Source organism: Salvelinus fontinalis, chromosome 34 (genome assembly GCF_029448725.1).
Source record: "Salvelinus fontinalis isolate EN_2023a chromosome 34, ASM2944872v1, whole genome shotgun sequence".
In the NCBI taxonomy this organism is placed as follows: domain Eukaryota; kingdom Metazoa; phylum Chordata; class Actinopteri; order Salmoniformes; family Salmonidae; genus Salvelinus; species Salvelinus fontinalis.
In genome coordinates this window covers 28,519,603-28,544,705 of record NC_074698.1, presented here as the reverse complement: position 1 = coordinate 28,544,705, position 25,103 = coordinate 28,519,603, and the positions used below count along the sequence as shown (strand labels likewise).

The window sequence follows — 25,103 nt, the reverse complement described above, 5'->3', positions numbered from 1 at the left end:
AAGTAGGGGGTGAGGGGTGAACAGTGTGTTGAATACAGTTTAAATAAGTAGGGGGTGAGGGGTGTACAGTGTGTTGAATACAGTTTAAATAAGTAGGGGGTGAGGGGTGTACAGTGTGTTGAATACAGTTTAAATAAGTAGGGGGTGAGTGGTGAACAGTGTGTTGAATAGAGTTTAAATAAGTAGGGTGTGAGGGGTGTACAGTGTGTTGAATACAGTTTAAATAAGTAGGGGGTGAGGGGTGTACAGTGTGTTGAATACAGTTTAAATGAGTAGGGGTGAGGGGTGTACAGTGTGTTGAATACAGTTTAAATGAGTAGGGGGTGAAGGGTGTACAGTGTGTTGAATACAGTTTAAATAAGTAGGGGGTGAGGGGTGTACAGTGTGCTGAATACAGTTTAAATAAGTAGGGTTGAGGGGTGTACAGTGTGTTGAATACAGTTTAAATAAGTAGGGGGTGAAGGGTGTACAGTGTGTTGAATACAGTTTAAATAAGTAGGGGGTGAGGGGTGTACAGTGTGCTGAATACAGTTTAAATAAGTAGGGGTGAGGGGTGTACAGTGTGTTGAATACAGTTTAAATAAGTAGGGGGTGAGGGGTGTACAGTGTGTTGAATACAGTTTAAATAAGTAGGGGGTGAGGGGTGTACAGTGTGTTGAATACAGTTTAAATAAGTAGGGGGTGAGGGGTGTACAGTGTGCTGAATACAGTTTAAATAAGTAGGGGGTGAGGGGTGTACAGTGTGCTGAATACAGTTTAAATAAGTAGGGGTGAGGGGTGTACAGTGTGTTGAATACAGTTTAAATAAGTAGGGGGTGAGGGGTGTACAGTGTGTTGAATACAGTTTAAATAAGTAGGGGGTGAGGGGTGTACAGTGTGCTGAATACAGTTTAAATAAGTAGGGGTGAGGGGTGTACAGTGTGTTGAATACAGTTTAAATAAGTAGGGGGTGAGGGGTGTACAGTGTGTTGAATACAGTTTAAATAAGTAGGGGGTGAGGGGTGTACAGTGTGTTGAATACAGTTTAAATAAGTAGGGGGTGAAGGGTGTACAGTGTGTTGAATACAGTTTAAATGTGTTGGGGTGAGGGGTGTACAGTGTGTTGAATACAGTTTAAATAAGTAGGGGGTGAGAGGTGTACAGTGTGTTGAATACAGTTTAAATAAGTAGGGGGTGAGGGGTGTACAGTGTGTTGAATACAGTTTAAATAAGTAGGGGGTGAGGGGTGTACAGTGTGTTGAATACAGTTTAAATAAGTAGGGGGTGAGGGGTGTACAGTGTGTTGAATACAGTTTAAATAAGTAGGGGGTGAGGGGTGTACAGTGTGCTGAATACAGTTTAAATAAGTAGGGGGTGAGGGGTGTACAGTGTGCTGAATACAGTTTAAATAAGTAGGGGTGAGGGGTGTACAGTGTGTTGAATACAGTTTAAATAAGTAGGGGGTGAGGGGTGTACAGTGTGTTGAATACAGTTTAAATAAGTAGGGGGTGAGGGGTGTACAGTGTGCTGAATACAGTTTAAATAAGTAGGGGTGAGGGGTGTACAGTGTGTTGAATACAGTTTAAATAAGTAGGGGGTGAGGGGTGTACAGTGTGCTGAATACAGTTTAAATAAGTAGGGGTGAGGGGTGTACAGTGTGTTGAATATAGTTTAAATAAGTAGGGGGTGAGGGGTGTACAGTGTGTTGAATACAGTTTAAATAAGTAGGGGGTGAGGGGTGTACAGTGTGTTGAATACAGTTTAAATAAGTAGGGGGTGAAGGGTGTACAGTGTGTTGAATACAGTTTAAATGTGTTGGGGTGAGGGGTGTACAGTGTGTTGAATACAGTTTAAATAAGTAGGGGGTGAGAGGTGTACAGTGTGTTGAATACAGTTTAAATAAGTAGGGGGTGAAGGGTGTACAGTGTGTTGAATACAGTTTAAATAAGTAGGGGGTGAGGGGTGTACAGTGTGTTGAATACAGTTTAAATAAGTAGGGGGTGAGGGGTGTACAGTGTGTTGAATACAGTTTAAATAAGTAGGGGGTGAGGGGTGTACAGTGTGTTGAATACAGTTTAAATAAGTAGGGGGTGAGGGGTGTACAGTGTGTTGAATACAGTTTAAATAAGTAGGGGTGAGGGGTGTACAGTGTGTTGAATACAGTTTAAATAAGTAGGGGGTGAGGGGTGTACAGTGTGCTGAATACAGTTTAAATAAGTAGGGGTGAGGGGTGTACAGTGTTGAATACAGTTTAAATAAGTAGGGGGTGAGGGGTGTACAGTGTGCTGAATACAGTTTAAATAAGTAGGGGTGAGGGGTGTACAGTGTGTTGAATACAGTTTAAATAAGTAGGGGGTGAGGGGTGTACAGTGTGTTGAATACAGTTTAAATAAGTAGGGGGTGAGGGGTGTACAGTGTGTTGAATACAGTTTAAATAAGTAGGGGGTGAAGGGTGTACAGTGTGTTGAATACAGTTGAAATGTGTTGGGGTGAGGGGTGTACAGTGTGTTGAATACAGTTTAAATAAGTAGGGGGTGAGAGGTGTACAGTGTGTTGAATACAGTTTAAATGTGTTGGGGTGAGGGGTGAACAGTGTGTTGAATACAGTTTAAATGTGTTGGGGTGAGGGGTGTACAGTGTGTTGAATACAGTTTAAATAAGTAGGGGGTGAGGGGTGAACAGTGTGTTGAATACAGTTTAAATAAGTAGGGGGTGAGGGGTGTACAGTGTGTTGAATACAGTTTAAATAAGTAGGGGGTGAGGGGTGTACAGTGTGTTGAATACAGTTTAAATAAGTAGGGGGTGAGTGGTGAACAGTGTGTTGAATAGAGTTTAAATAAGTAGGGTGTGAGGGGTGTACAGTGTGTTGAATACAGTTTAAATAAGTAGGGGGTGAGGGGTGTACAGTGTGTTGAATACAGTTTAAATGAGTAGGGGTGAGGGGTGTACAGTGTGTTGAATACAGTTTAAATGAGTAGGGGGTGAAGGGTGTACAGTGTGTTGAATACAGTTTAAATAAGTAGGGGGTGAGGGGTGTACAGTGTGCTGAATACAGTTTAAATAAGTAGGGTTGAGGGGTGTACAGTGTGTTGAATACAGTTTAAATAAGTAGGGGGTGAAGGGTGTACAGTGTGTTGAATACAGTTTAAATAAGTAGGGGGTGAGGGGTGTACAGTGTGCTGAATACAGTTTAAATAAGTAGGGGTGAGGGGTGTACAGTGTGTTGAATACAGTTTAAATAAGTAGGGGGTGAGGGGTGTACAGTGTGTTGAATACAGTTTAAATAAGTAGGGGGTGAGGGGTGTACAGTGTGTTGAATACAGTTTAAATAAGTAGGGGGTGAGGGGTGTACAGTGTGCTGAATACAGTTTAAATAAGTAGGGGGTGAGGGGTGTACAGTGTGCTGAATACAGTTTAAATAAGTAGGGGTGAGGGGTGTACAGTGTGTTGAATACAGTTTAAATAAGTAGGGGGTGAGGGGTGTACAGTGTGTTGAATACAGTTTAAATAAGTAGGGGGTGAGGGGTGTACAGTGTGCTGAATACAGTTTAAATAAGTAGGGGTGAGGGGTGTACAGTGTGTTGAATACAGTTTAAATAAGTAGGGGGTGAGGGGTGTACAGTGTGTTGAATACAGTTTAAATAAGTAGGGGGTGAGGGGTGTACAGTGTGTTGAATACAGTTTAAATAAGTAGGGGGTGAAGGGTGTACAGTGTGTTGAATACAGTTTAAATGTGTTGGGGTGAGGGGTGTACAGTGTGTTGAATACAGTTTAAATAAGTAGGGGGTGAGAGGTGTACAGTGTGTTGAATACAGTTTAAATAAGTAGGGGGTGAGGGGTGTACAGTGTGTTGAATACAGTTTAAATAAGTAGGGGGTGAGGGGTGTACAGTGTGTTGAATACAGTTTAAATAAGTAGGGGGTGAGGGGTGTACAGTGTGTTGAATACAGTTTAAATAAGTAGGGGGTGAGGGGTGTACAGTGTGCTGAATACAGTTTAAATAAGTAGGGGGTGAGGGGTGTACAGTGTGCTGAATACAGTTTAAATAAGTAGGGGTGAGGGGTGTACAGTGTGTTGAATACAGTTTAAATAAGTAGGGGGTGAGGGGTGTACAGTGTGTTGAATACAGTTTAAATAAGTAGGGGGTGAGGGGTGTACAGTGTGCTGAATACAGTTTAAATAAGTAGGGGTGAGGGGTGTACAGTGTGTTGAATACAGTTTAAATAAGTAGGGGGTGAGGGGTGTACAGTGTGCTGAATACAGTTTAAATAAGTAGGGGTGAGGGGTGTACAGTGTGTTGAATATAGTTTAAATAAGTAGGGGGTGAGGGGTGTACAGTGTGTTGAATACAGTTTAAATAAGTAGGGGGTGAGGGGTGTACAGTGTGTTGAATACAGTTTAAATAAGTAGGGGGTGAAGGGTGTACAGTGTGTTGAATACAGTTTAAATGTGTTGGGGTGAGGGGTGTACAGTGTGTTGAATACAGTTTAAATAAGTAGGGGGTGAGAGGTGTACAGTGTGTTGAATACAGTTTAAATAAGTAGGGGGTGAAGGGTGTACAGTGTGTTGAATACAGTTTAAATAAGTAGGGGGTGAGGGGTGTACAGTGTGTTGAATACAGTTTAAATAAGTAGGGGGTGAGTGGTGTACAGTGTGTTGAATACAGTTTAAATAAGTAGGGGGTGAGGGGTGTACAGTGTGTTGAATACAGTTTAAATAAGTAGGGGGTGAGGGGTGTACAGTGTGTTGAATACAGTTTAAATAAGTAGGGGGTGAGGGGTGTACAGTGTGTTGAATACAGTTTAAATAAGTAGGGGTGAGGGGTGTACAGTGTGTTGAATACAGTTTAAATAAGTAGGGGGTGAGGGGTGTACAGTGTGCTGAATACAGTTTAAATAAGTAGGGGTGAGGGGTGTACAGTGTGTTGAATATAGTTTAAATAAGTAGGGGGTGAGGGGTGTACAGTGTGTTGAATACAGTTTAAATAAGTAGGGGGTGAGGGGTGTACAGTGTGTTGAATACAGTTTAAATAAGTAGGGGGTGAAGGGTGTACAGTGTGTTGAATACAGTTTAAATGTGTTGGGGTGAGGGGTGTACAGTGTGTTGAATACAGTTTAAATAAGTAGGGGGTGAGAGGTGTACAGTGTGTTGAATACAGTTTAAATAAGTAGGGGGTGAAGGGTGTACAGTGTGTTGAATACAGTTTAAATAAGTAGGGGGTGAGGGGTGTACAGTGTGTTGAATACAGTTTAAATAAGTAGGGGGTGAGTGGTGTACAGTGTGTTGAATACAGTTTAAATAAGTAGGGGGTGAGGGGTGTACAGTGTGTTGAATACAGTTTAAATAAGTAGGGGGTGAGGGGTGTACAGTGTGTTGAATACAGTTTAAATAAGTAGGGGGTGAGGGGTGTACAGTGTGTTGAATACAGTTTAAATAAGTAGGGGGTGAGGGGTGTACAGTGTGTTGAATACAGTTTAAATAAGTATGGGGTGAGAGGTGTACAGTGTGTTGAATACAGTTTAAATAAGTAGGGGGTGAAGGGTGTACAGTGTGTTGAATACAGTTTAAATGTGTTGGGGTGAGGGGTGTACAGTGTGTTGAATACAGTTTAAATAAGTAGGGGGTGAGAGGTGTACAGTGTGTTGAATACAGTTTAAATAAGTAGGGGGTGAAGGGTGTACAGTGTGTTGAATACAGTTTAAATAAGTAGGGGGTGAGGGGTGTACAGTGTGTTGAATACAGTTTAAATAAGTAGGGGGTGTACAGTGTGTTGAATACAGTTTAAATAAGTAGGGGGTGAGAGGTGTACAGTGTGTTGAATACAGTTTAAATAAGTAGGGGGTGAGGGGTGTACAGTGTGTTGAATACAGTTTAAATAAGTAGGGGGTGAGGGGTGTACAGTGTGTTGTATACAGTTTAAATAAGTAGGGGGTGAGGGGTGTGCAGTGTGTTGAATACAGTTAAAATAAGTAGGGGGTGAGGGGTGTACAGTGTGTTGTATACAGTTTAAATAAGTAGGGGGTGAGGGGTGTACAGTGTGTTGAATACAGTTTAAATAAGTAGGGGGTGAGTGGTGTACAGTGTGTTGAATACAGTTTAAATAAGTAGGGGGTGAGGGGTGTACAGTGTGTTGAATACAGTTTAAATAAGTAGGGGTGAGGGGTGTACAGTGTGTTGAATACAGTTTAAATAAGTAGGGGGTGAGGGGTGTACAGTGTGCTGAATACAGTTTAAATAAGTAGGGGTGAGGGGTGTACAGTGTGTTGAATATAGTTTAAATAAGTAGGGGGTGAGGGGTGTACAGTGTGTTGAATACAGTTTAAATAAGTAGGGGGTGAGGGGTGTACAGTGTGTTGAATACAGTTTAAATAAGTAGGGGGTGAAGGGTGTACAGTGTGTTGAATACAGTTTAAATGTGTTGGGGTGAGGGGTGTACAGTGTGTTGAATACAGTTTAAATAAGTAGGGGGTGAGAGGTGTACAGTGTGTTGAATACAGTTTAAATAAGTAGGGGGTGAAGGGTGTACAGTGTGTTGAATACAGTTTAAATAAGTAGGGGGTGAGTGGTGTACAGTGTGTTGAATACAGTTTAAATAAGTAGGGGGTGAGTGGTGTACAGTGTGTTGAATACAGTTTAAATAAGTAGGGGGTGAGGGGTGTACAGTGTGTTGAATACAGTTTAAATAAGTAGGGGGTGAGGGGTGTACAGTGTGTTGAATACAGTTTAAATAAGTAGGGGGTGAGGGGTGTACAGTGTGTTGAATACAGTTTAAATAAGTAGGGGGTGAGGGGTGTACAGTGTGTTGAATACAGTTTAAATAAGTATGGGGTGAGAGGTGTACAGTGTGTTGAATACAGTTTAAATAAGTAGGGGGTGAAGGGTGTACAGTGTGTTGAATACAGTTTAAATGTGTTGGGGTGAGGGGTGTACAGTGTGTTGAATACAGTTTAAATAAGTAGGGGGTGAGAGGTGTACAGTGTGTTGAATACAGTTTAAATAAGTAGGGGGTGAAGGGTGTACAGTGTGTTGAATACAGTTTAAATAAGTAGGGGGTGAGGGGTGTACAGTGTGTTGAATACAGTTTAAATAAGTAGGGGGTGTACAGTGTGTTGAATACAGTTTAAATAAGTAGGGGGTGAGAGGTGTACAGTGTGTTGAATACAGTTTAAATAAGTAGGGGGTGAGGGGTGTACAGTGTGTTGAATACAGTTTAAATAAGTAGGGGGTGAGGGGTGTACAGTGTGTTGTATACAGTTTAAATAAGTAGGGGGTGAGGGGTGTGCAGTGTGTTGAATACAGTTAAAATAAGTAGGGGGTGAGGGGTGTACAGTGTGTTGTATACAGTTTAAATAAGTAGGGGGTGAGGGGTGTACAGTGTGTTGAATACAGTTTAAATAAGTAGGGGGTGAGGGGTGTACAGTATGTTGAATACAGTTTAAATAAGTAGCGGGTGAGGGGTGTACAGTGTGTTGTATACAGTTTAAATAAGTAGGGGGTGAGGGGTGTACAGTGTGTTGAATACAGTTAAAATAAGTAGGGGGTGAGGGGTGTACAGTGTGTTGTTTACAGTTTAAATAAGTAGGGGGTGAGGGGTGTACAGTGTGTTGAATACAGTTTAAATAAGTAGGTGGTGAGGGGTGTACAGTGTGTTGAATACAGTTTAAATGTGTTGGGGTGAGGGGTGTACAGTGTGTTGAATACAGTTTAAATTTGTTGGGGTGAGGGGTGTACAGTGTGTTGAATACAGTTTAAATAAGTAGGGGGTGAAGGGTGTACAGTGTGTTGAATACAGTTTAAATAAGTAGGGGGTGAGGGGTGTACAGTGTGTTGAATACAGTTTAAATAAGTAGGGGGTGAAGGGTGTACAGTGTGTTGAATACAGTTTAAATACGTAGGGGATGAGGGGTGTACAGTGTGTTGAATACAGTTTAAATAAGTAGGGGTGAGGGTTGTACCGTGTGTTGAATACAGTTTAAATAAGTAGGGGGTGAAGGGTGTACAGTGTGTTGAATACAGTTTAAATAAGTAGGAAGTGAGGGGTGTACAGGTTCATAACAAACTGGTATTTGATCTAACCTGTTGGAACTAGACACTCCCACACTCTTTGGTCGTTACTTCCTCTGTCTAAAAGACTCAGTCTGATGTTCTCTGCACCCGACATGCAGTCCAAAAACACCTGAAATGTGGGGTGGAAGTTTGGGCTATAGTCATAGTCAAACTGCCCATTCTGAAACACAAAATGATAAAGAATATTAGCCAAATGTAGACAGTAACAGAGAGCTAGATTTACTGTAGCTGGTCATATAGCACATAGAATGTTTTTTCCTGTTTGAACTTCATGGTGTCAGGTACAAGCACATAAAAACCACACATCAAACCCAACACCACAAACCAGTAGTAGCACATTACAAAGGAATACTCTGAAGGAATTACATCACTACAAAAATAGGAATGTATGGTAGTATGTGATAGCCATGATTACTTTTGGCTGTATGGTAGAATTTGCCACCAGCTCACAGCAGAGACCATATTTTCCTTTAGGAGTCAATGTGCAGTTGGAGCTGGTTTGAATGAAAGTACTCCCCTTCTGTTGATGTTCCACCTTCGAAGAATAAAGGTGCATTACTTCAGGGTAAACTGATCAAATACATTCACACTAACAGAGAGAAATCAAGTAATGGTAATGAGACATTTTACCACCACGTATCCAGCTAGAGCAATATCTACAGTGCCTTCAGAAAGTATTCACACCCCTTGACTTATTCCACATTTAGTTGTGTTAAAGCCTGAATTCAAAATGGATTAAAACAATTGTTTTCTCACCCATCTACACACAATACCCCATAATGGCAGAGTGAAAACTTTTTTAGAAATGTTTGCAAATGTATTCACCGAGGGCCTCATTTCCAGGTGAGCCCTGTGTACACAATACACAGTGTGATACAATATACACATTTAAACTATACATCCTTAAAATACATGTTAAAATACACAAAAAAGCAAAAACACAATCAAAAACAACAGTTGCATTTTTCATCTACTAGGTCCTTAATCAACACGAAATTGCCTGAGCGACACCAGAGCATCACATTTTAATGAGATTTGCAGATTGTTCCAGCAGTGGGGCGCATTAAAACTAAAAGCAGATTTACCTAATTCGGTTTAAGTCAGAAGTTTCTCCAGTAAAGTTTTGTAAACAAAGAGGGTGTAATGAAGTGACCTACGGGACATTAATGAGGACCAGTCAACCTTTTGATACAGGACACAGTGATGCATATTAAAACTGTCACCTGTGATAAAGCGAAGGGTGCTTTGGTACTCGGCATCCAAAGATTTTGGAGTAGTGGCTGCTGCTTTCAGATAAATGGTGCTTAGGATGCAGTCAAGAACTGTCAGGAAAGTTGACTGCACTGTCTGCCTCCTGCTGTCTAGAGAGAGGCATGATCTATTACTTTAAAAGACCCTACTTTAAATCTTAGCTTCTTAACCAGCCCGTCCATGTGTATTTTAATTTTAAACATGTCACGGATCCTTCCAGTACTGTTGCTCATTCCGTGCACCAGTTGCACCGGCCTCTAGGCACTGAACTGTGTCATTAGGCACACCTGGTTCCAATTCCTCACCTATTGTATTTGTATAAATGTGCCCTTTGTTTCTCCATTGGGTTGTCGATCATTGTTCCAATGTCCGTTGGTTGTGTGAGTACCTGTGTCTTGTTGTTTTGGCTTTCGTGCCGCTTGTATTGTGCAGATGATTAGGGGTCTCGTCCCGTGATGTATCATTGTGCGCTTGTGTTTTTGGGACTCGTCCCGTGTATTTATTCGAAGTACTCCTCGCTCTTTTGTTTACGTCTCAACCAAGTGTTTTGTATACATGTTTGTTTGTTCTTCGTCCCCGTGCCTTTACATGGCACACTGTAATTTGGGTCAATAAAAACCACTATTATGCATTCCTGCGCTTGTCTCCCGATCCGTCACACAACTTGACACAGTCAATTTATTGTCATTCCAAAACCCCTGATATTTGTAGGCTGGGAACCTGCTTGATGCATAAATATGTAAGTAATCTGAAATATTTCTATGAGAATTAGAAAACAGCATATATTTAAATTTTCCAGCATTAAGTAACAATTTCAAATTGACAAGGACTTTCTGCAAGTCAACAATCAGATTGCAGCTGCAACAGCCTGTTAAGCCATAGGGGCAATATCGTACATAAGTGTCATTTGCGTATAGGTTTATGCTGATAGACCAATATTACTTATAAAAGTAGTAAAGAGGACAGGTCCCAAAATCGACACCTTTAGTAATGTTGAAGTAACTTGACTTAACACCATCAGAAAACACCTGGTAAAGGCATATTTTTAACAACCTTTGAATGAGTAGCGGGCGGTTGACAGTATCAAAAGTCTTGGATAGAACTATAAATGTCAGCAGAGTGATTCCTATGATCTAAGCAATTTAATATTTAATTTAAGACCAGCTTAGCTGCTGAAAGAGTGCTTTGTCCAAGTCTTAAACCAGACTGATACAATTTGAAGGTCTTAGCTGAGAGTTTGCCAGTGATTCTAATATTTTTGCAAGATAGTTTAGAGATTGGGCAGAAGTTACACCTTTGTAAAGAGGGAGGACATGCGCCACCTTCCAGATCTTACGGATAGCACCAGAAGCTTTTGTTGAATAAAAAAAGGTTCTACAATGGGGGGGGGGGGCAGAACTGCAGCAGAAAGGGATCAAGTGAATCAGCTCCGATCGATTTTGTTACATAAATTATTTTGCACGGCACTTATTGGCATAAAATGTTTCAAATTAAAAAAGAGTGAGTGCCTAGAAGTGCATAATTCTTTGCTATTTGTTTAGAGGTGTATAAAGGCCTCCCTGTAGTGGAGCTTGAGATATTTTCTGAAACCATTTCTTCAAATAGATGAGGCAAAATGGTTATTAAAAGCAACACATATCTTTTTTTCTGTTTATTTGTCCACTTTCCAGAATTTTTCCACCACTCTCTTATAGACAATTCAAGAAGTATTGTGGCTTTGCTTTTCTAACAAGAGTAAGACATCTATTTCTCAAATGTCTGAAGGACTGCCAGTCACGAATAATCAGTCAATCTAGCCTTAGCCCAAGCTGAATTTCTTTCATTAAATATTTCAGACAATTAATGTGTGAACCATGGATTAGATCTGTCCTTTACCCTTAATCTGTAATATGGGACATTGTTATCTACAACAGAGTTAAACAGAGGTAAAAGGTTGAAGGATCTGAGTCAGGATAGAGGACACACCCTCCCAATCATACAACCCCAGGTCATACAGGAAATGCTGTTCATTGAAAGTAAACAAATGTATCTTTGTAATAATGATTGGACACAATCCAGTTAGCTGAGTAACTGACTCAGATCCTTCAACCTTTTACCTCTGTTTAACTCATTACTCGTGACTGGCAGTCCTTCAGACATTTGAGAAATAGATGTCTTACTCTGGTTAGAAAAGCAAAGCCACAATACTTCTTGAATTGTCTATCAGAGAGTGGTGGAAATCCAGCAAAATTCTGGAAAGTGGACAATTAAACAGAAAAAAAGATATGTGTTGCTTTTAATAACCGTTTTGCCTCATCTATTGGTTTCAGAAAATATCTCAAGCTCCACTACAGGGAGGCCTTTATACACCTCTAAACAAATAGCAAAGAATGATGCACTTCTATAATGCAGGCAATGGGACAATGTTCACTGAGTTCGTTGCAAAGATTCCATTGGCTGTATACTTATGAGGGGAGTTTGTCAGAATGATATCCAAAAGAGACGATGCGGGTTGAATTAGTTGCCATTTGAGTTAAATTTAGCCCAGGACAAATATATTTCAGTCTGATACTGGCATCAACCAAACCAGGTTAAAATCACCCAATATTAATAATTAGTATAAATAGTATAGTTAGACAGCAAGTCAGATAATTTGCTAAGAGCAATTGGGAGGGCGATAAACTCCAAGGCATTCAAATTTAGGACAGAGGTGGAAATACACATACTAACATTCAAGTTCTTCTTTATGAATATGGCGACACCTCCACTTCTGCCAGCTCTGTCATATCTATAAACATTATATCCATTTAGAGTCTCTGTAATTATCAAAATGTCAGTTAGTTTGAGAAGCCATAGATCCCCATGATTCGCTGGAGATTGAAAATGAGATTGAGGCAAAAGATAAGGGTGCCTTGTGAGGATCAGGCGATGAGTGGCTAATCTGCCCTTACCCTCCATCCTGCTAGCTAACGTTCAATCGCTGGAAAATAAATGGGAGGAACTGAAAGCACGTATATATCCTACAAACGGGATATTAAAAACTGTAATATCTTATGTTTCACTGAGTTGTGGCTGAACGATGACGTTAAGAACATACAGCTGGCGGGTTATACATTTTATTGGCAAGACAGAACAGCAGCCTCTGGTAAGACACGGGGCCCTATGCATATATGTAAACAGTTGGTGGACAATATCGAAGGAAGTCTCGAGGTTTTGCTCGCCTGAGGTAGAGTATCTCATGATAAGCTGTAGACCACACTATCTACCTAGAGAGTTTTCATCTGTATTTTTCGTAGCTATCTACATACCACCACAGACCGATGCTGGCACTAAAACCGTGCTCAATGAGCTGTATACGGCCATAAGCAAACAGAAAAACACTCATACAGCGGCGGTCCCAATGGCCGGGGACTTTATTTCAGGGAAACTTAACTTCTTAGCGCTAGGGGTCAGATTTTTTTATTTTCTTAAAATAACGTTCCCAAGGTAAACGGATATTCTCAGGCCCAGATCGTAGAATATGCATTTAATTTACAGATTAGGATAGAAAACATTCCAAAGTTTCCAAAACTGTCAAAATATTGTCTGAGTATTACTAAACTGATTCTGCCGGCGAAAACCTGAGAAAATCTAACCCGGAAGTGATTTTTAATAAAAAAATGTATCTGTGTTTCCTGGACCGTCTTTCTTCCATTTAAAGGGGTATCAACCAGATTCATTTTCCAATGGCTTCCTCAGGCTGTGACCAGGCTTTAGACATAGTTTCAGGCTTTTATTTTGAAAAATGAGCGAGATTTTTTAAAAGTAGTCAGGTGTCCTCTGATTAGTTCCTGCGTGCGAGAGGGGTAGCTCTCCATTTTCTTTCTCTCTTTTATTGAATAGGTTGCAGTCCGGTTGAAATATTATCGATTATGTTTGTTAAAAACAACCTGAGGATTGATTATAAAAAAACATTTGACATGTTTCTACGAACATTGCGGATACTTTTTGGTATTTTCGTCAAACGGAACGAGGCTTTGGTTTTCTGAACATAACATGCAACCCAAATGGCGTTTTTTGTTATAAAAGTAATATTTATCGAACAAAAAGAACATTTATTGTGTAACTGGGAGTCTCGTGAGTGCAAACATCCGAAGATTATCAAAGGTAAGCGATTCATTTTATTGCTTTTCTGACTTTCGTGACCATGCTAATTTGGGGCTAGCTGTTTTAGCATTGATTGATAAACTCACAAAAGCTTGGATTGCTTTCGCTGCAAAGCATATTTTCAAAATCTGACACGGTAGGTGGATTAACAACAAGCTAAGCTGTGTTTTGGTATATTTCACTTGTGATTGCATGATTATAAATATTTTTTTGTAATATTTTTGAATTTGGCGCCCTGCAATTCAGCGGTTGTTTAGGAAAGTGATCCCGCTAACGGGATTCGTAGCGCAGAGAAGTTAACTTCTTATGGCTGCAGGGGAAAGTGTTGAGTAGCCAGTGAAATCGCGCCCATTTCAAGCGGCCTCGTATTCAATTCTTGCTCGTACAATATGGATATTATTGTTACTATTGGATAGAAAACAATCTCTAGTTTCTAAAAGCGTTGGAATTATTTCTCTGAGTGACACAGATCTCCTTTGGCAGCACTTTCCCTGACCAGGAAGTAGAATGTCAGAAATATATGCTCTCTTCAACAGGATGCCTATACATGGTAGTGACACGTATTAGTCTACTTAGACTCCATACGCCTGCCTCTGGGTGTCAACAGGATGTGAGAGGAGAAATTTTGTCTTCATCTTGGTCAGGGTTGGAGGGGAACCTATTTCTTTGACAGGACCGTCCACTTCCGGTTCCTTGAAACGCGCGACAAGGCATTCGCATTGCCTTCTGTTTTGCTGACAACACTCCTTGGCTCTGATTTTTTTTGATACATGTGAACAAATCATCGTAATGTATGTTTTTTCAATATAGTTTAATCAGATTATTGAAATTTTTTCGGGAGTTTTACAGTGTTCCGTCGTCTGACTGTGTTTACGTCTGAGAGATTTGTGACACTCGGCTACTGGCAATGCTAAATGAAGAGGGATATTTGCCATTCTGAATCCAAACAACGACTCATCTGGACAGAGGACACCTTTTTCAACATTCTGATGAAAGATCAGCCATAATTCCAAGACGGCGTAGCAGTGTAGACGTCTTTGTCTTGTCGTGTCCCGTGTCCCTTGTATATATCTTTTTACATCTTTTTCTTCGCATATCTTTTAAAAATACTTTCTTAAACCTCAACTTCTAAATACTCTCCTGCAACCCGCCTCACCCAATGTGGCGTGGATCTGCTTTTTTCTAAAGTATTTCTATTTACTTCTGATCTGGAATCCATCTACTGAAGATAGCCAGCTAACTGCCTACCAGCTATCAGTTAGCAAACCATTGCTAGCGGTCATCAGCTAACCTTTAGCTCGGAAAGCTCTCGCTAGTTCGAACAACGTGACTAAAACCAGAGCATAACGGACCTATTTCTCTCCATATCCCCGGATTCCTACCGCAAACTCTGAACATTTTCATCTGGATCTTCGCAACTAGCTAACCACAATCCCGGGTGACCACTCCTGGCTAGCGTTTCCATCCCGGAGCAGGCACCGGAGCAGGCACCAATTAGCCTGAAGCTAATTGGCTAGGGCTCCTGTGCTACCACTGAAGCCCACTCCTGGGCTACAAGACCCGGACCCATTTACTGCCGGTACGGAGCACCGAACCCCGCCTATCCTCTACGACTGGAATACCGACATAATCTGCCCGGGGACTCCAACAGGCCCCTCAGGCGTGACGCCCGCTGAAGGCCCATTCTGCTAACCTACTAGGCCTGTTAGCTACCTAGAGCTACCTGGAACCCTACTAATTCCACGACTGGTCTATCGACGTCACCGCACGAAGAGGCAAAAACAGACTTCCCCCCCATCGCGACGTCCCCCAAAGGCTAACTTGCCTGCCCCGGTCTGCTAACTGCTAGCTTATCTTGCAGCTAGCGCAGCCAGGAAGCTAGCACCAGTTAGCAAACACAATTCTACAATTCACAACCTCTCTTTCGCCATCGCTATCCGGCTTGGATTCTCTGTCGACACGACCACGTCTGGTTTGCAGACGTGCCCTTAACCAGTGCCCTCAACCGGCCTCCGTCTGAGCAGACCCCCTCCGTCTGAGCAGACCAGCCCCCCGGGCTACTAACTTTAAACGCGTGCTAGCTTAGTGGAGGCCTCACTGCTCCATCTACGTCTGCCCCCTGGACACTATGATCACTTGGCTACATAGCTGATGCCTGCTTGACTGTCCATTAATTCACGGTACTCCATTCTGTTTATTTGTGTTTTATCTGTCGGCTCTGTGCCTTAACTCAGGATCTGTGTGTAGTTAATCCGACCCTCTCTGCCCAGTCGTCGCCATTTTTACCTTCTGTTGCTGTGTTAGCTGACTAGCTGCTGTTATCTCACCTGCTGTTTTAGCTAGCTCTCCCAATCATGACCTGCAATCACTTTATGCCTTATTGTATGTCTCTCTCAAATATCAATATGCCTTGCATACTGTTGTTCAGGCTAGTTATCATTGTTTTGGTTTGCAATGGACCCCGTAGTTCCACTCTCCGTACCTCTGATACCTCCTTTGTCCCACCCCCCACACATGCGGTGACCTCACCCATTGAGACCAGCATGTCCAGAGATACAACCTCTCTTATCATCACCCAGTGCCTGGGCTTGCCTCCGCTGTACCCGTGCCCCACCATACCCTGGTCTGCACATTATGCCCAGAATCTATTCTACCACGCCCATAAATCTGCTCCTTTTATTCCTTGTCCCCAACGCTCTAGGCGACCAGTTTTGATAGCCTTTAGCCGCACCCTCATCCTACTACTCCTCTGTTCCTCGGGTGATGTGGAGATAAACCCAGGCCCTGCATGTCCCCAGTCACCCTCATTTGTTGACTTCTGTGATCGAAAAAGCCTTGGCCTCATGCATGTCAACATCAGAAGCCTCCTCCCTAAGTTTGCCTTACTCACCGCTTTAGCACACTCTGCCAACCCTGATGTCCTTGCCGTGTCTGAATCCTGGCTTAGGAAGGCCACCAAAAACTCTGAGATTTCCATACCCAACTATAACACTTTCCGTCAAGATAGAACTGCCAAAGGGGGAGGAGTTGCAATCTACTGCAGAGATAGCCTGCAAAGTTCTGTCATACTTTCCAAGTCTATGCCCAAACAGTTCGAACTTCTAATTTTAAAAATTAATCTCTCCAGAAATAAGTCTCTCACTGTTGCCGCCTGCTACCGACCCCCCTCAGCTCCCAGCTGTGCCCTGGACACCATCTGTGAATTGATCGCTCCCCATCTAGCTTCAGAGTTTGTTCTGTTAGGTGACCTAAACTGGGATATGCTTAACACCCCGGCAGTCCTACAATCTAAGCTTGATGCCCTCAATCTCAAACAAATCATCAAGGAACCCACCAGGTACAACCCTAAATCCGTAAACATGGGCACCCTAATAGACATTATCCTGACCAACTTGCCCTCCAAATACACCTCTGCTGTCTTCAATCAAGATCTCAGCGATCACTGCCTCATTGCCTGTATCCGCCACGGGTCCATGGTCAAACGACCACCCCTCATCACTGTCAAACGCTCCCTGAAACACTTCTGCGAGCAGGCCTTTCTAATCGACCTGGCCCGGGTACCCTGGAAGGATATTGACCTCATCCCGTCAGTTGAGGATGCCTGGTCATTCTTTAAAAGTTACTTCCTCACCATATTAGACAAGCATGCTCCGTTCAAAAAATGCAGAACCAAGAACAGATATAGCCCTTGGTTCACTCCAGACCTGACTGCCCTCGACCAGCACAAAAACATCCTGTGGCGAACTGCAATAGCATCGAAGAGCCCCCGTGATATGCAACTGTTCAGGGAAGTCAGGAACCAATACACGCAGTCAGTCAGGAAAGCAAAGGCCAGCTTTTTCAAGCAGAAATTTGCATCCTGTAGCTCTAACTCCAAAAGGTTCTGGGATACTGTAAAGTCCATGGAAAACAAGAGCACCTCCTCCCAGCTGCCCACTGCACTGAGGCTAGATAACACGGTCACCACTGATAAGTCCGTGATAATCGAAAACTTCAACAAACATTTCTCAATGGCTGGCCATGCCTTCCACCTGGCGACTCCAACCTTGGCCAACAGCCCCGCCCCCCCCGCTGCTACTCGCCCAAGCCTCCCCAGCTTCTCCTTTACCCATATCCAGATAGCAGATGTTCTGAAAGAGCTGGAAAACCTGGACCCATACAAATCAGCTGGGCTTGACAATCTGGACCCCCTATTTCTGAAACTGTCCGCCGCCATTGTCGCACCCCCTATTACCAGCCTGTTCAACCTCTCCTTCGTATCATCTGAGATCCCCAAGGATTGGAAAGCTGCCGCTGTCATCCCCCTCTTCAAAGGGGGAGACACCCTGGACCCAAATTGTTACAGACCTATATCCATCCTGCCTTACCTAGCTAAGGTCTTCGAAAGCCAAGTCAACAAACAGATCACTGACCATCTCGAATCCCACCGTACCTTCTCCGCTGTGCAATCCGGTTTCCGAGCCGGTCACGGGTGCACCTCAGCCACGCTCAAGGTACTAAACGATGTCATAACCGCCATCGATAAAAGACATTACTGTGCAGCCGTCTTCATCGACCTGGCCAAGGCTTTCGACTCTGTCAATCACCATATTCTTATCGGCAGACTCAATAGCCTCGGTTTTTCTAATGACTGCCTTGCCTGGTTCACCAACTACTTTGCAGACAGAGTTCAGTGTGTCAAATCGGAGGGCATGTTGTCCGGTCCTCTGGCAGTCTCTATGGGGGTACCACAGGGTTCAATTCTCGGGCCGACTCTTTTCTCTGTATACATCAATGATGTTGCTCTTGCTGCGGGCGATTCCCTGATCCACCTCTACGCAGACGACACCATTCTGTATACTTCCGGCCCTTCCCTGGACACTGTGCTATCTAACCTCCAAACGAGCTTCAATGCCATACAACACTCCTTCCGTGGCCTCCAACTGCTCTTAAACGCTAGTAAAACCAAATGCATGCTTTTCAACCGTTCGCTGCCTGCACCCGCACGCCCGACTAGCATCACCACCCTGGACGGTTCCGACCTAGAATATGTGGACATCTATAAGTACCTAGGTGTCTGGCTAGACTGCAAACTCTCCTTCCAGACTCATATCAAACATCTCCAATCCAAAATCAAATCTAGAGTCGGCTTTCTATTCCGGAACAAAGCCTCCTTCACTTACGCCGCCAAACTTACCCTAGTAAAACTGACTATCCTACCGATCCTCGACTTCGGCGATGTCATCTACAAAATAGCTTCCAATACTCTACTCAGCAAACTGGATGCAGTTTATCACAGTGCCATCCGTTTTGTTACTAAAGCACCTTATACGACCCACCACTGCGACCTGTATGCCCTAGTCGGCTGGCCCTCGCTACATGTTCGTCGTCAGACCCACTGGCTCCAGGTCATCTACAAGGCTATGCTAGGTAAAGTGCCGCCTTATCTCAGTTCACTGGTCACGATGGCTACACCCACCCGTAGCACGCGCTCCAGCAGGTGTATCTCACTGATCATCCCTAAAGCCAAAACCTCATTTGGACGCCTTTCCTTCCAGTTCTCTGCTGCCTGCGACTGGAACGAATTGCAAAAATCTCTGAAGTTGGAGACTTTTATCTCCCTCAACAACTTTAAAAATCTGCTATCCGAGCAGCTAACCGATCGCTGCAGCTGTACATAGTCCATCTGTAAACTACCCACCCAATTTACCTACCTCACCCCCATACTGCTTTTATTTATTTACTTTTCTGCTCTTTTGCACACCAGTATCTCTTCTTGCACATGATCATCTGATGATTTATCACTCCAGTGTTAATCTGCTAAATTGTAATTATTCGATTTATTGCCTACCTCATGCCTTTTGCACACATTGTATATAGATTCTCTTTTTTCTACCATGTTATTGACTTGTCTATTGTTTACTCCATGTGTAACTCTGTGTTGTTGTCTGTTCACACTGCTATGCTTTATCTTGGCCAGGTCGCAGTTGCAAATGAGAACTTGTTCTCAACTAGCCTACCTGGTTAAATAAAGGTGAAAAAAAATAAAAAATAAATAAAAAGTAAGACCCAATTTTATGATGTTATTTCATATATCTGTCGTGCATGTGAACGGGTCGTGGGCGCCCAAATGTTTATCTCTATTGTGGCTACGCTAATATAGCGATACATTTTGTTTTTGCTGTAAAACATTTTATAAATCGGAAATATTGTTTGGAATCACAAGATGCCTGTCTTTCAATTGCTGCACACTATGAATTTTTCAGAAATGTTTTATGATGAGTAATTAGCTATTTGACGTTGGTGTCTGTAAATATTATGGCTGCTTTCGGTACAATTTCTGATTGTAGCTGAAATGTAAAATATGGTTTATACCTGAAATATGCAAATTTTTTGAAAAAAAATATGCTATACAATAAATATGTTATCAGACTGTCATCTGATGAATTTGTTTCTTGGTTAGTGGCTATTTATATCTTTATTTGGTCAAATTTGTGATAGCACCTGATGGAGTAAGAAACTGATGGAGTTAGAAAAGTGGTGTCATTTGCTAACGTGGTTAGCTAATAGATTTACATATTTTGTCTTCCCTGTAAAAAAAATTAAAAATCGGACATGTTGGCTTGATTCACAAGAAGTGTATCTTTCATCTGGTGTCTTGGACTTGTTAATGTGTGAAAGTTAAATATTTAAAAAAAAATAGCTTTTGAATTTCGCGCCCTGCACTTTGAGCTGGATGTTGTCATAATTGTACCGGTGTCGGGCTTGCAGCCCAAACAGGTTAAATCAGTTTTACCTCAGTCATGAGTGAACAGGGAGTACAGGAGTGGACTGAGCACGCACCCCTGAGGGGCCCCCATGTTGAGGCTCAGCGTGGCGGATCACCGACAATGATTAGACAGCCTATAGGGAGGTCAGAGACCTGACCGTGTGGTGCAAGGACAACAATCTCTCCCTCAACATGATCAAGACAACGGAGATGGTTGTGGACTACAGGAAAAGGAGGACAGAGCACGCCCCCATTCTCATCAACGGGGCTGTAGTGAAGCAGGTTGAGAGCTTCATGTTCCTTGGTGTCCACATCACCAACAAACTAACATGGTCCAAGCACACCAAGACAGTCGCTCGACAAAACCTGTTCCCCCTCAGGAGACTGAAAAGATTTGGCATGGGTCTTCAGATCCTCAAAGTTCTACAGCTGCACCATCGAGAGCATCCTGACTGGTTGCATCACTGCCTGGTATAACAACTGCTCGGCCGCCGACCGCAAGGCACCACAGAGGGTGGTGCGTACGGCCCAGTACATCATTGCATTGCCCCCCCCCCCCCCCCATATGCTGCTGCTATTATGTTATTATCTATGCATAGTCACTTTAATAATTCTACCTACATGTACATATTACCTCAATTACCTCGACACCGGTGACCCTTGTATATAGCCCCGCTGTTGTTATTTACTGCTGCACTGATTTGTTATGCTTATCTCTTACTTTCATTTTTATGTATATATATTTACAGTTGAAGTCAGAAGTTTACAGGTTGGAGTCATTAAAACTCGTTTTTCAACCACTCCACAAATTTCTTGTTAACAAACTATAGTTTTGTCAAGTCGGTTAGGACATCTACTTTGTGCATGACACAAGTCATTTTTCCAACAATTGTTAACAGACAGATTATGTCACTTATTATCTCCAATATTATGTCATTGTATCACGATTACAGTGGGTCAGCTTGGAAAATGCCAGAAAATGATGTCATGGTTTTAAAGGCTTCTGCTAGACATCATTTGAGTCAATTGGAGGTGTACCTGTGGATGTATTTCATGGCCTACCTTCAAACTCAGTGCCTCTTTGCTTGACAACGTTGGAAAATCAAAAGAAATCAGCCAAGACCTCAGAAAACAAATTGTAGACCTCCACAAGTCTGGTTCATCCTTGGGAGCATTTTCCAAATGCCTGAAGGTACCACGTTAATCTGTACAAACAATAGTACACAAGAATAAACACCATGGGACCACGCAGCCATCATATCATTCAGGAAGGAGACGCGTTCTGTCTCCTAGAGATGAACGTACTTTGGTGCGAGAAGTGCAAATCAATCCCAGAACAACAGCAAAGGACCTTGTGAAGATGCTGGAGGAAACGGGTACAAAGTATCTATATCCACAGTAAAACGAGTCCTATATCGACATAACCTGAAAGGCCGCTCAGCAAGGCAGAAGCCACCGCTCAAAAACCGCCATTAAAAAAGCCAGACTAAGGTTTGCAACTGCACATGGGGACAAAGATCGTACTTTTTGGAGAAATGTCCTCTGGTCTGATGAAACAGATAGAACTGTTTGGCCATGATGACCATCGTTATGTTTGGAGGAAAAAGGAGGATGCTTGCAAGCCGAACATTTGTGGACAGAACTGAAAAAGCGTGTGCACCCAATACAACAGGTGTAGACCTTACAGTGAAATGCTTACTTACAAGCATTGTATTGGGTGCATGTGACAAATTGATTTGAAAAGGTACCCTTCTTTGCCAGGTATTGGAAAACCTCCCTGGTCTTTGTGGTTGAATCTGTGTTTGAAATTCACTACTCGACTGAGGAATCTTACAAATAAGTGTACAGTGTGTTGGGGGTGCAGAGAAGTAGTAATTAAACAAATCCATGCAATATGTGACATGTTATGCACAGTTTTACTCGTGGCTTGCCATAACAAAGGGGTTGAACACTTACTAACTCAGGGTGGCAGGTAGCCTAGTGGATAAGAGTGTTGGGTCTCTAACCGAAAGGTCACTGGTTCTAATCTCTGACTGGGTGAGAAATCTGCTAATGTGACTTTTATTTAGGTATTTAACCCTAATTGCTCCTGTACATCACTCTGGGTAAGAGTCTGGTAAACAAACATTTTCATTCATTAGTGTTAATTTCTTAAAACATATTTCCACTTTGACATTATGGGGTATAGTGTCACTGGCCTACACACAATCTCAATGTAATCCATTTTAAATAAAGTCTGTAAGACAACAAAACTGGGAAAAAGGCAAGGGGTGTGAATCATTTCTGAAAGCCCTGTAGGCTGATATTTTCAGTCCCTCAAACAGTGTGCAGAATTAATTAATTGAGACTGCTAATATTACCTCACAAAGTGGCACATTTCTGGGCAACAAAATAACATTCAGTATGTGCTTCTGGGGTCTGTTCCCTTGTGGTCTGAGGAACAGCAGCACCTGGCTTCGGACCGGGAGGAAGGAGAACACATCCCTGATGAGGCCAAAGAGGGAGAGGTGTGTGACGTTTACAATCACGTGTGTAGCAGTCGTCTTGAGTGGCTGAACAATCTCCATGTTGCCATCAGTAACATGGGCCATGGACAAATTGTCATCCTTCTCTGCAGAATAAGAACAATGCTTTCATTGACTGTAAATCTAATCCAAAGTATGTATTATTATTGAATGTATTATTCAGTGGTAGTGTCATGTCATGTCATACCCATTTTAATATTTTATTATTAGAAATGATGCATCACTTACCATCACACATACAGTGAGGCATCACTTACCATCACACATACAGTGAGGAATCACTTACCATCACACATACAGTGAGGCATTACTTACCATCACACATACAGTGACGCATCACTTACCATCACACATACAGTGATCCATCACTACCATCACACATACAGTGACGCATCACTTACCATCACACATACAGTGACGCATCACTTACCATCACACATACAGTCAGGCATTACTTACCATCACACATACAGTGCCGCATCACTTACCATCACACATACAGTGAGGCATCACTTACCATCACACATATAGTGAGGCATCACTTACCATCACACATACAGTGACGCATCACTTACCATCACACATACAGTGAGGCATCACTTACCATCACACATACAGTGATCCATCACTACCATCACACATACAGTGAGGCATCACTTACCATCACACATGCAGCGATGCATCACTTACCATCACACATACAGTGAGGCATCACTTACCATCACACATACAGTGAGGCATCACTACCATCACACATACAGTGAGGCATCACTTACCATCACCCATACAGTGATGCATCACTTACCATCACCCATACAGTGATGCATCACTTACCATCACACATACAGTGAGGCATCACTTACCATCACACATACAGTGATGCATCACTTACCATCACACATACAGTGATCCATCACTTACCATCACCCATACAGTGAGGCATCACTTACCATCACACATACAGTGACGCATCACTTACCATCACACATACAGTGAGGCATCACTTACCATCACCCATACAGTGATGCATCACTTACCATCACACATACAGTTAGGCATCACTTACCATCACACATACAGTGAGGCATCACTTACCATCACACATACAGTGAGGCATCACTTACCATCACACATACAGTGAGGCATCACTTACCATCACACATACAGTGAGGCATCACTTACCATCACCCATACAGTGATGCATCACTTACCATCACCCATACAGTGATGCATCACTTACCATCACACATACAGTGAGGCATCACATACCATCACACATACAGTGATGCATCACCTACCATCACACATACAGTGATGCATCACTTACCATCACCCATACAGTGATGCATCACTTACCATCACACATACAGTGAGGCATCACATACCATCACACATACAGTGAGGCATCACTTACCATCACACATACAGTGTGGGAGATGCAGTTGGCGGACAGACTGCTCAGGACAGTCAATGCTGAATAGGGGTCCTGCTGGTGTTATGGAGCCCAGGAGGCTGTTGTCCCATTGAGTCACCTTGTAAACCACATCTCCTTTCCCTTTCATCAGAAACACCAGTCCAGTGGAACTGCACTGGAAAAGACCTGCCTTGGGGCATTGGAGCCTTCGAGGCAGATGAAGGGAAAAGGTGACAGTTGTAAATAAATAAATGTAATCAAGAGTCAAGCACTCTTGACTTAATGTCTTTGTAGATTATGTGTGGAACTGATTAGTGGTAAACATGACCATAGGAAAAGGCCATGATAAAGCAGTGGACGTTTCAGTGATCAATAGTTACCTATACGTAGGCTTGTGGTTATGTGTTGGAAGGTCTTTGACAATCTCAGGATTTAACATTGTTACACTTTTTGACACCTGTAACAGAAAAAGGAAGACCAGTCAACTCTAGCACATGGGATCAAATACTCTCAGACTGAATTGTGGTTGAGATGTGGTTAATCAACTCCCCACAAACATACCTGCACGCGCTTCCTTCTATTCCCAGACTGTGATTCAAATGTGGTAGTTTTTGTGTGCAAATCCAGTCTTGGAGTGATTTGTACTGTACTAGAGCAACCCATCAGTTTCTCATAGTACATCTTCATCTTGTTATACTCTACAGTGACATCTGCATAAGAGAAAGGATTTAGGACAAGCATCAGCTTTTAAAGGAGAAGTTCAGGATTTTACAACTTAATTAATGTTAGATGGTGGCCAAATCACCTGAAATCAACTCAGTCATTTCTGTATTTTGTTTGATGTTACTTAAAGGTGATTTTGCTATTTAAGAAAACAAAACATGCCCATATGTCCCCATTACTTCTATTGATTGTTAGCTTGTGTTGGCTAAAGTTAGCTGAAGTTTGTAGTGGCTGTTTTAAAATATATCTTTAAAATATTTGTAACTGTCCA

The 25,103-nt window shown here is 42.5% G+C and overlaps 1 protein-coding gene across 1 annotated transcript in view; it reads right to left on the bottom strand.

Annotated features, from left to right (window-relative positions):
* Window positions 1–8,050: 8,050 nt before the first annotated feature.
* The window catches only part of LOC129832784 (nuclear GTPase SLIP-GC-like), a 39,106-nt gene continuing 22,053 nt past the window's right edge, over window positions 8,051–25,103 (bottom strand). Inside the window, exons 16-21 of the mRNA XM_055896782.1 lie at window positions 24,671–24,819; window positions 24,490–24,566; window positions 24,110–24,315; window positions 22,531–22,781; window positions 8,462–8,581; window positions 8,051–8,206 (exon numbers count right to left, since the gene is read on the bottom strand). Of these exons, the coding sequence (XP_055752757.1) occupies window positions 8,051–8,206; window positions 8,462–8,581; window positions 22,531–22,781; window positions 24,110–24,315; window positions 24,490–24,566; window positions 24,671–24,819 (959 nt within the window). The remainder of the gene's footprint in view (window positions 8,207–8,461; window positions 8,582–22,530; window positions 22,782–24,109; window positions 24,316–24,489; window positions 24,567–24,670; window positions 24,820–25,103) is intronic.